General features: G+C 31.0%; 1 protein-coding gene across 1 annotated transcript; it reads right to left on the minus strand.

Moving 5' to 3' along the window:
- Positions 1 to 549: 549 nt before the first annotated feature.
- On the minus strand, positions 550 to 7,297 carry LOC123887477 (beta-D-xylosidase 1-like). Its single transcript, XM_045936791.1, has 6 exons — positions 6,344 to 7,297; positions 3,646 to 3,927; positions 2,758 to 2,927; positions 2,224 to 2,666; positions 1,691 to 2,104; positions 550 to 1,481 (listed from the first exon to the last, which is right to left on the minus strand). Exons 1-6 carry the CDS (start codon positions 6,737 to 6,739, stop codon positions 898 to 900), a joined length of 2,289 nt encoding a protein of 762 aa, XP_045792747.1. The 5' UTR covers positions 6,740 to 7,297; the 3' UTR covers positions 550 to 897.
- Positions 7,298 to 12,781: the final 5,484 nt, after the last annotated feature.

A 12,781-nucleotide genomic window follows, 5' to 3' on the forward strand; every position in this document is an offset into this window, starting at 1 on the left:
ACATCGGACACGACACGGATACTGACACGTCGACACCGATACTAATTTGAAAAAAAGACATAATTCAATGTAATTATAAGTGTCGGTGTCCGATACCATACGGGACATGCCTAATCTAGAGTGTCCGTGCTTCATAGGTGTCCCTTCACTGTGATTATTTGTTTCCTGAGTTCTTAAATTATGCAGATACTTGGAAATAAATTTTATCTCTATTTGTATGATCATAATCTTTGTTTTGGGCATGAATTTACTTAACTGAATTTTCCTAGGCAATTGAATGATAACCAACTAGTAAAATTCCTTGAGTTTGGAAACTTGAATATATGAAGAAGTTGATTTCATTGAGTTAGCAAACTCTTACAATCAAATGATATGTTTAATGATGTTTCTATGAAAACTATGAAGGGGTTAATTTCATTTTTTGAGAGATATAGAGAAATTGGTTTTTATTATGCCTTGGATAATGCTAAGGAAATAGCTATTAAAATTGCACTTTTTTTATTAGGGATCCAATTTTTAAAATTAGAACAAACCTCTAAATGCAATGAGTAAATAATAAGAACTTTCAACTTTGTTCAAAAACCTTTTCAACAACATATGAAGTGCAATAATTATACACTTTTTCTTTACAACAATTGTACTACACTTGCTATAGTGACTATTTTACAATGTCACCTAGATTCACCTATTTTACATTTAGAGCAAGAATAGCACATTGTTGTTGCACTATAAATTGACTTATACAAATAATCCCCACCCTCTATTCCTTATTTTACATTTGCATAAATTCAAAACTCTTATGAATTTTATTCTTTGTAATTTCAATTCACTTGAGAAATCAATATTAGTAAAAATATTGTAAAACTTGTATGTATGTGTGTCAAATTTGTTTGACACTTAATGTTTAATTTGGTCCAAAGTTTGAACCAAAAGAGAATGTTTGAGATCACCAATTTGTAGTTCATGTTTACCAGTTGGGATTCTTCTAACCCCAAACTCATCAACACTAGAAAGATGGTTACAAACATGAACACCAACCTTAACACGTGTCTTTGATCCAGCATGAACATAAGTCTTATGAAAATTCACCAATTGTTTAACACCATTAGGTGGTTTTGAGAAAATAAGAAGTGTGTGAGACCCATCCATTGACCCTTCATTTTTCACATCAACATAAAATCCTAATTCCAACTCATCACATTTTGCATGACTCACTTTCATTGCTTTGTTACTTGAGTTTGTGAAGGCTTGGGCATGAGTGGTTGTAAATTGAACTGAGACTTGTTTTGGAGCAAGTGCTAGGGTATGTGTGAATCTTGAGTAACTTAGTCCATGCCCAAATGGGAAAACTACTGGGCCTTTGTAGAATCTATAGGTTCTTCCTGGGTACCCTATTGCTGGATTTGGACGCATGTCCATGTTTGTCATTGGTACTTTGGCCACATAATTTTGTGGGTACCATGTATTAGGTAATCTTCCTCCTGCAACAAAATGAGTAAATCAACATTTTGATCCTCGAAATTGTAAAAATCATAAATTAGCTTAGTTGGTCGGGTGTGTATGGATGCTGAGAGTCCATACGTTGAAACAAAGAAGGTGAACGCTTCATAAAGCGTATCAAGTGACATTATCGAAAGAATCACTTTTGGAACTAAAAACAAAAATTACTAATCAATTTAGTTTTTCTTACCTGGATTAGTTCTACCAAAGATGATATCAGCAATGGCAGTACCACCAGATTGACCAGGATAACCAACCCACAAAATGGCACTAATCTTGGGATCATTTTTGGCAAATGTAACATCAATAGGCCCACCAGACATGAGTACTAAGATAACTGGGCCTCTTGCAGCCCTAGCTACTCTAGACACTAGCTCTTGTTGGTGGCCTGGTAAAAGAAGCCCAACTCTGTCTCTAAATTCTGCTTCTATGGACTGATCTAGGCCCATTACTAATACTGTTGCATCGGCTTGCCTTGCTACTGTTTCAGCTGACCCAAATAGTTGGTTCCCACTACAAGCAACATTGCTACATCCTGCTTGATGGAGGGTTCTCACATATCTTGCAATCCCTTGTAACGGCGTAGTATAACCACACGCCACACCTATCGAAAAAATGAAAAATACGGCCGAATCAGATTCTCAATTGAATTGGTTGGTTCAGTTTGATTTCCAAAACTATACATTTAAAGTAGTTAAATCAAATTTGTGAGTCGTAACTAACCAGCATAGTTCCCTATCATAGTTTCAGTAACATCAGAATTAGGTCCAATAACTCCTACGGTGCGGTATCTTGTAGGGTTCAATGGCAATGCATTTCCTTTGTTTTGTAGGAGAACAATACCCTGTCTAGCTGCCTCAACTGCAACTTCATTATGGGCCGGTAAACAAACAATATTTGTGCCCAAATTACCATATGGTTGGGCCGGACCATCAAACATACCCAATCTCATTTGGACGGTGATAAGGTTAGCTAAAGCAAGATTAAGATCGTTTTCAGACATAAGTCCTTGCTTAATAGCACCATCAGTATGTAGAGCCAAAAATGGACCACAATCCAAATCTAGACCCGCTTTAATCGCGGCTGCTGCTGCCTCTTCGGGTGTTCTTGTGTAGTGTTGGGTGTCGTAGTAAACTCCAACTGAATCACAGTCTGATACAATGTACCTGTTAATTTATTTTTTTGAAATGACAAATGTTAGTAGTTAATCATAAAATTATGAAAAAGAGAAATGCTACCAACACGCTATAGACTAACCCATTGAGGCCCCATTCACCGCGGATGGTGTTGCGAAGGAGTTCGGGATCAGCACAAGTGGGCTTGCCATTGACCTGATTGTAGGAACACATTACACTGGCCACCTTTCCTTCCGACACACACGCTTTGAATGGTACGTCATATGTGTCCGCCAAGTCCTGTTTACTAACCTGTATATACAACCATAATAATTTAATAACCCAAATCCTCGTATAAATTTTTGACATTTTATTTTTAATTTGCTAAATAAATCTTTGATTTATCAATAATATTGGCGCAAGTGATTGGTAGGTTTAACCATTGTAAACCAATGGAGTATCAAGTTGTATCTAATAAAAAAACTTTTTACCCTAAAATGACTTTTTCTAAAAATAATTGAGTGTAAATTCCATTACAATTTTTTTCCCTATTAAAGTCATATCAACAGGCTACTAATCAATGATGAAGAGAACAAAATGGTTTATGATGCACAAGTGGTAATTTGGTAGTTCATATTACATCACTATCATTCATCCCAACCAATTGCAAGTGGCCTAAAGTCCCTATCAACAACAACTTGCATAGCTTCCACTTATTTTTCCCATCTTGTATTTATGGAAAGTACTTATTTGAACCAAAACAAAGTGAGTGACAAAAGCAATTAACAGCTCCATACTTTGGTATAATATGATTGTTCATCCATGAGGCATAAGTAACAAACCAATAATGCTTAGAGATGCACATGAAAATTGAGTTCAAAGCACTTAATAATGTAACCAACAACTACTTTGAGATCATAACTCAAGCAATTTTGGATGGGTTAGATTTTAAATATGTATACTTGACCCAAAAATAAATTTATATAAATAATTTTATAAAATAAAAATTACAATATTAGGTCATGCATACCTTGGCATTGAAATGAAATCTATCTACACCATTCCAATTATCAAGATCATAGGCAGTGTAATGTTTACAACAAGCAGCAACCTTGAGGCGGTTACCCGCTCCGTTGCCTTGTAGTCCTTGAACATAGCTGGCGGCATATTTTGCAGCCAAGGTGGGGTCTTCGCCCGGTGTCTCCTGGCCACGGCCCCACCGTGGATCACGGAAAATATTTACATTAGGACTCCAAAATGTCAATCCTGCTGCTCCACCATTGTACATTGCTCTTGCTTCATCAGACACAATCTGCACATGAATACATATAGTTCATTCAACAAATAATTCTTTATATTAATACATATTAAAATTAGTGACCTTAATGTATATTTTTTAAAGGGACTTGATTTTTATAGTTTCTAATATATCTTTCCCAAAAAACTTTGTTAATTGTACTTTATGGACACCTATAATTTTTTCATAATACAAATTAATTTTTTTCTTTGATATTGTTATTCTAAATGGAAAAGTCTTGTACCAAAAAAAAACAAAAATGGAAAAGTCTTTTTCATGCCTTCTTTCATTTGGTTAAACTACCAACCGGAATAAAATTGAATATTTAAAGCACTAAGAAACAAAGGAAACACCCCCCCATTTTTTGACAATTTGTGGAATCAAAACGTCACACATTATGAAGTCTTAATCTAACTCTTGTACCTTAAGAGAAGGACTTTACCATAATATATAATAATATCGCATATATGTGGCTAATGTGATTAGGATATTATTGGTTCTCTTGCAACAAAAGCAACTCAAGAAAGCACCATATTATATACATGCATGTATAGCAACATAATACAAAAGGAAGAAAAAATGAAAGAAAAAAAGAAGCCGTAATTGGAAGAACTTGCTACAAGTATAGGTGTGGATAAGCATCATGAAACACCTAACGTTTTGTCAATTATTTGTTAAACAATAATTAAGAAAATATGCAAAGTTGATGGGACTTTATGCTTCATTAAAACACACCAACATATAAAGATCGTTGACCTTTTTTACCAAGTGACATATAACACTAGAAATTCCAACACATAATTATGAAATTCTGAATTTAAATCCGATAAAAATATTTAATGATATTAATATTTCTCAGTTGAATTAAATCTTATGAATGATTAAGGTTTATGCTATATTATTACCAACGTAACTATTTTTTTATGGGAATAAGTTGCTCAATGATCAATTCAAAAAAAAAAAGTTGCTTAATGATATATCATGATGTTTATATGAAGATAACAAAATTTAAGAAAGTACTTTCTCCGGTCTCATGTGTACACATTTTTTTTTTGTTCATGTCATTAACAATTGATGTATTTAGTCCATAATATAGATCAGATACATTAATTATTCAATAAATCTGAAAAATAAATCTTTCTTACTATTATATATTTATTACTTTTCTCTATAAGTATAACAATTATGTAAGTATTATTTCAACCTTAATAATACAATCAACATTAGCCTTCTCAACAATCAACATGATGTGGTAGCTTTCATGGTTATAAATGAAATAATAGCGTAATGGACCTTCTTTTGGCTACTTGTAGATAAGAAATTATATAAGTTGATGAATTTTCAATGTCACACTCTAATTTTGTAAACCATATAAAGTGACCCTGAGTGTCATAATATATTTTCCAAATGTATGTAGAGCACATGGGACAGCTTGTCAGTTTCTTAGCTAAAAAAAGTGACTGGTGAAATAGCATCATTTTTTATTTACTCAATAATGTTTTTCTTTATTTATCAAACATAAAAACAAGAAATCAAAATTAACGATTTTTTGTTCATATGGTTGGACTATAAGTTATTGGTTAGTAATTTTAAAAATTAAAAAAAAAATAGAAAATTTAACCACCTTTTTGTTTTTATTGAGGACAGGTGAAACAAATTTTAATGAATAATAAATAATGAGAATAATACTAGTACACAAACCAAAAGGAAATGAATCTTCTCAAGTCCTACTAGTTTTAATTTTATCATATAAATTTTTTATATTCATTCATTAATATTGATTAAATTTGATGTTGTTTAAATATTTTTTTTGTCAAATAATTTAGTAGCCAAAAAATTCACTTTAAAGATAAATAAGTAAAATGTTCGGAGTTTGAATTCCGACTCCTATACATATAATGCGAATATATATTAAATTCAAATTCAACACAGCATAAGAAAATTCATGCTAATAAAATATGTATGATTGAAAGACAAACTTATTTAATAATCGTATATAATAGTTATTCACCCATTTGCATAGCTAGCTGGTGTCTGTACTATATTAAAGTAATGTTATTATCATGACTTTATTACGTATGAGTGAATGGATAAATTATTTTCTTATCATGAATGGCCGAAAAAGAGAACCAAAGAAAGAATCTCATTTGAATTAAAATAAAAATATATCCATAAGCAAACCAATAGTATTGATGAAAAATAAATAAGTAATAATAATAAAAATAAATTTTTTGGTAACCATAAATTATTCGTGGCAAGTATATTTTACGAGTTTGGTCGAGAGGGACCTGACTGACCATCTTTAGTAGGTCATATCAATCGGTCCATATTTTTTTTCTATTCATAAGACTCAAAACTGAGACGTTGAATAATCGAGTTTAGTTTCGGCCATGCAAATAAGAGAATAATAATAAATGAAATATTATCTTACCCGACCAATTTCAAGCCACAAAGATTGATTGAAAGAAGCAGCAGTGGTGATAACTTGAGGGAAGCTAGTGGCGGCGTGAAAGGCCGCACCAAATTTAGTACCCGGGCCCACATTCGAAACACCGTGTAAAGCCTCCGACCACCACTCATAGCCTTGTATTCCAAGTCTTGGAATTGCAATTGCATTGTTCACAACTAGCCTTATCTTTTCAGGCAATGTAAGTCTTCCAATAAGGTCTTGTACTCTAACATGAATTGGCACTCTTGTATTGCAAAATTTGTACCCTCTTGTTAAACCATTGTTTGGGTCACATGCAAAGGGTACTCTTCCTTCACTTAATGTAATCACTATAAAAATTAATAACATGAAAGTTATTAACTTTTTGTAAGAGCCCATATTTGGTTTGTGTGATAAATTGAAGAATAATGTGAATGAATGAGAGAGAGTAAGGTGGGGTGTATGGAGTGTTTGGGAGTGTGTGTGTTTATATAGAGAGGGAAGTGTTTGGAGTTGCGTCTTTTAAAGGGTTTTGGTAACGATGAGAGGAAATGAAAGATACTTTTTGTTGATTGGTTTTCCACGTAGATTGATTTATTGCAAGATATTATATAATTGGATATATCATATATTCATATTCTTATGCATGCATTTATCTATAATTAGCTAGCTTTAATTATCGAAAAAATATGTGTGTATATATATTAAGCTTATAAAGACTAGCTAAGAAATAAACTTGAATTAATGGACGATCAGGAGGAGATGTAACTACTCGATATCAGAACTTACCTTCGAATTAGATTAACAGTTTAGTGGACCGGATACTAAACCATTTTATTTTTTGAATTAATGGATATTTTGTTAAAATAATAAGGGAGAGTGAGTGAGTCAGTGTAACACGCAGTTGGACTCAGTGGGTGGTGGCTGGGCTGGTTGGTCCCTTTGTGGAGTTGAAGTAGATGCCAAAATAAATCACTTAAATATATTATATGCCATAACTTATGAAGAGGATAATAAAAAAGTTTAAAAAAAAAATGACAAAACTCGTATAGTTGGTGGTATTTGGATTCTCAGCCGTCACCGTTTCAACAAATTTACGACTTGTTAACATATTGGTGATCGTTAGATCGATATTCAACAATTTAAATTTTAATATAGATTTTGTTTTTTTTTTTTTGTTTAAATGTAAAGAATTTAAAATCTAGTTCCATCTCAAGTCCTCAAACATGCTTAGAGTATGTAATTATGAACTTAATACATATAGAAATTTATCATTGGAGAGTTTAAATTTTATGCACTTCAAATTTTTGTATAAATTACCCATATTTAATTAGTAAAACTGTCAAAATTGTTAGTTCAAATATTATGATCCGAATTTGAACCCATCTGTCTCACTTGCATGTAAGTGAAAATGAAATTTATAATTTTTATAAGTTTAATTAAATAAATAGAAATATCCTATTTTATATATAATAATCTTGTTTGATTCTGAACATATTCACCTTATAAACAGAAAAAATATAGTATTACTTTTTGATAAAGTCGTTTCTCTAAATAATTACTTTTTGATTTTATTGAGGAAGTGGAAGTTTTTGGACGTTCACGGGCTAGAGAATCTCTTTATGCTTTTCTTACTTGCAAGTAGAGGTGGGAATAGGCTAGGCCGAGCTAGGCTTTGCCAAGCCTGAGCCTGGCCTGTCAAAAAATCGAAGGTCTGAGCCTGGCCTGTGGCCTATCATAGGCTTAAATTCTAGGCCTGAGCCTGACCTTTTGAAAGTCTGATGTGGCCTGTTAGCCTGTTTAAAAGCCTATTTCATATGAACATATTTAAATAAATAATTATATTTATTTTGAAATATACTTATGAACTAATAAAATAATGTTCCATTTGATATTTTAGAGAATTTGACTATATATGTCATCATATTTCAATTCTAGTTTATAATAATACATTTATATATGTTAAAAACTAATGTAGATTAATAAACTTAAATTACTTAAAAAGTTAATAGATTTATAATTTAATCAAAGTATAAATTTTAATATATAAATAATAATCGTAATAAAAATATTATTCATGTTAACTTAAATAGGCCGGCCTAGTAGGCCTCAAAGGCTTTTTTAATGGCCTGCGGCCTGGCCTTTTTAGCTAAATAGACTTATAAAAAAGCATTGGCCTGCTCTATTTAAAGAAATAGGCTGGCCTGGCCTGAGCCTATGTAGGCTAGGCCTTAAGGCCATGTAGGCCGGCCTGGCCTGTTCCCACCTCTACTTGCAAGCGTAAGCTTGGATTATAGAGTAGTAGCTAGTTTTGCATGTTTTCTATTCACCAATCACAAAGTAACAAATTCCACAACCTAGGTTCCTATTTTGACAATTTATCTAAAAACTAAATGTTTTGCTCTCAATAAGTCAAATTATTTGACGGATTCTGATTCTTACAAACACCACCACCAAATACAAATAAACAAACTATACCATTTTTCTCCTTAAAAATGTGGGACATATTTTTTTATCTTAGTTTTTTTTTGGAAGCATTTTTATCTTAGTTTTTTTATATAGTCAATTTATTTTTTAAATGTGTTTTTGATCCCGACTATTTAAAGGGTGTGCTTGAATGTTTAAAATAACCCTTAATAAAAAATGCAAAAAAAAAATTACTTCTTCTGATCAATTTTATAAGAGATATAGTTGACTTTTTAATTCATTCAATAATTAATATTTCATCCGATTCTTTTTATAAGAAATAGTTAATTTTTTTTGTTAATTAAATAATTAATATATTTGGGTCCATAATATAAATCATATCTGATACATTAGTTATTTAAAGTGTATAAAAATTGTATTGTTTTTTTTATAAAAATGACTAAAAAAGAATAATCCTGTATTGGACCTAGTTATATTGGACCTTTTGTTGGGTGTTTACCAATGTTTCATGGAAACGTACGTTTTCACCCTCGTGATTTTACTGGAAAATGACTGACTAAAGTGCATTTAAGTTAGATCAAATCTCGTGACTCCATAAGCAGAAAATATAAGTGATTTTGTCCTTATTTACTGCCTTGTTTTTCCTTCAATTTGCAACTTTCAAACAAGTGCTTCTCAATAGGGGGATTGGGTGGGAGACCATAGGTCTCTCACCAATGAGTTATGTGTTTTGTGGATCGGATTGAATGTGTACGTGATATTATGATGTACTGTCAGTATTATATTATTTTTATTTCTAAAAAAAAGTTTCCAATTTTTTCGGAAAAAAGTTTTCGATCTTTTTTGGGGAAAAAATTTTCGATTTTTTTTTCGGAAAAAATTTTTCGATCTTTTTTGGGGAAAAAATTTTCGATTTTTTTTTCGGAAAAAAGTTCCCGATTTTCGGAGGGAAATTTTCGATTTTAGATAAAAACAATTCCAGAGGTTTTGTCTGAACAAAAAAGTTTCCGTTCTTTTTTCGGGAAAAAAGTTCCGATATTTTATTCGGAAAAAAGTTTCGGATATTTTCCGGAAAAAAAGTTTTCGATATTTTTCTGGAAAAGTTCTAATATTTCATTCGAAAAAGAAGTTTTAAATATTTTCACTCTTTTTTGTTTCAGCAAAATTTTTTCAGATGAACATTTCGAAACTATTTTCCCCAAAAAATCGGGAACTTTTTTCCGGAAAACATCGGAACTTTTTCCAGAAAAATCGAAATCTTTTTTTCGGAAAAAATCCGAATCTTTTTTCCCGAAAAAAGAACGGAAACTTTTTTTCCAGAAAAACTCCGGAATTGTTTTTATCTGAAATCGAAACTTTTTCCCTAAAAATCGGGAACTTTTTTCCGGAAAAAAAAATTGCTAATTTTTTCCCGAAAAAATATCAAAAACTTTTTTTTCAAAAAAAAAAAAATTTAATACTGACAGTACATCATAATATCATGTACATATTCAATCCAGTCCACAGATCACATGACTCATTGGTGAGAGACCTCATGATCTCCCACACTAGAATCCGCCTCTCAATAGTAGAATACTAGTAGACTTTTCTAGTTTTGAAAAAATCTCTTTAAACCTTTTTTTCAAATTCTCTTTAAGCCCCTTAATATTATAAGAATTGTTAACATGTTTTGAAAATTTTGGAGTTTATCGAGGATTTTAAAGAAAAAAACTTGTGATTTTTTATTTTTTACTATTTTAGGAGTTTTGGGCCCAATTTATAGACTCTATATAGGCCCAACAGTATATATTGATGTTAAATGTGTGAATAATAAAAGAGAGTTTTTAACCAGCAATGATGCTATGGCGTTGGTATATGTCTAAGAGGTGAGAACGGAGAATTTATAGCAGCAAAAACGGCTTGGTTTTATGGCCTTCCACAACCACAAGAGGTGGAAGCATGCGGTCTAAGAGAGGTGATAATTTGGCTTGGTGATTGAGGTTTAACGGCGGTGTTTATTGAACTTGATTGTAAGGAAGTTGTTTACGTCATCTCCCATAACATTGGTATGGTACCCATTCTAAATTAGGAACCATTTTAAATTTTTGTAAAGCTTTAATTTCTAGTTTCCCAAACTTTAAAACAAGTTTCGTTAGGCGACAAGCGAACGCTGCTTTCCATATGTTAGCAAGGGTGTCATTGTCTTACGCTCGTTCTCAATGTCATGATCAAATGCTATCTTGTATTGAACACATTATTAGTAATGAAATGAGTTAATTTGTTTTCTATAAAAAAAATAAAAAATACACGAGCAATTCCGAAGCTTATGGTTGTATTTGTTTGAATGTGCATTAGTCTTGTATTTTATTCATCTGCGGATTTGTAAAATTTTCTTGATAGGACTTAAAAAATAGTGTATATATTTTTCATAAAAGAAAAAAAATTATGAACTTTTACAAAATAAAAAATTGTAGTGAAATATAATTTTAGACAGTACAACAAAAGACTGAATAACATAAGATATTTTTAATGATTCAACATTTTTTATTTTATGCATGTTATGAATGGGAAAATATTACTTAATTTTGGAGGGATAATCCTCAAAATTCAAAGGAATATTTGTTATTTAAGGTAGTTTTTAGAACAAACTGTGGGGTTTTATAAAACCCACGCAAAAAAACCTCCGTTAAATGTGATTTAGGATCAATTTTAATTTGATCCGGAATCATCTTTTTTTTTTTTTGGCACCAAAGAGAATTGAATTTTAGACTTTAAGGAGAAACACACTTTCAGGTTCCAAGTCAATACCACCCGACCAATGGAATCACCCCCTCTTGATTGTTTTTTTATTTCATTTTCAATTCAATAAGTGTTTTACACATAATTTAAGGTTTCATTTTTTATTTTTTTTTCCTTCGTGATTTTTTCGTCTGGTGTTGTTTTATTCCCGTCTTAGTGCGGAGTTATTTGTTATCCCATTTTCGTACGTTGTTTATCCCGTCTTTGTACGATGTTTGTTTTATTTTAATTTGTAGATTTGTTTCAATCCAAATTATGTGCAGATTCAATGATTTTAAAGTCGTCAACGTTGCAAATCTGGAGGTATGACTATTCCAACCACTTGGATTTTATTATATCAATTGTAGGCTTTGTCATATTTGTAGACATTGATCCGTTTTATGCTATTAACTTGGATACTGTGAGCTTGTTCGCAGATTTATCATTTTTAGTTTTTAGCGAATTTAATTATGTAATGATTTCGAGTGATGTACTCTGTTGAATTGAATGAATGAATATCGTTATTTTTTTCGTAAAAAAATGACATGTTTTTTTGTAGTATAAGATAAATAAATAATCTTGAGTTTGAATTTGAATTTCAATCTTTATATATTATAATGTTTTTTTTTTATCAATTTAGTTATACTTATGACATGAATGAAGGAATGAAGATGTATAATTTTCAATATTTGAGTAAACTTTTAAAATCAGAATATATATATATATATATATATATATATATATATATATATATATATATATATATATACACAACAGTTAATTTGACCTTCCAATTTTCATCAACAACTCCTATCAATTATTCGACGAAGGTAGTAAGCACACGGCATCATTATAATATATATAGGTCAAATTCTCCCTTGTACTTATGGCTTATAGTCACCTAGGAATTAAGCAACTAACCAACCATTATATTGTTAGACATATAAGATAAGATATATGCATGCATGTAAAAAATTCCATGCCAACTTATAAGGGGTCCACTTTTTGAGAAGAATTACATACATACACTTTTTTTTAAGCATACATATATAAAATTTGATTTTTTTTTTCTTTTCTAATTTAACCCTTAATAATTTAGGGATATATTATCTTTCAATCAATAAAAATAGCTATATGCATGTAAAATAAAAGTTGGTTACAAATTACTTCTAAAAAAAAAAGTTAATTACAAGTTAGTTGTGAATATCATATGCAAATATACTTATGTGACTTGTTCTCATTAATCGTTGGACAAAT

This window comes from Trifolium pratense, linkage group LG5 (assembly GCF_020283565.1).
Source record: "Trifolium pratense cultivar HEN17-A07 linkage group LG5, ARS_RC_1.1, whole genome shotgun sequence".
Lineage (NCBI taxonomy): Eukaryota > Viridiplantae > Streptophyta > Magnoliopsida > Fabales > Fabaceae > Trifolium > Trifolium pratense.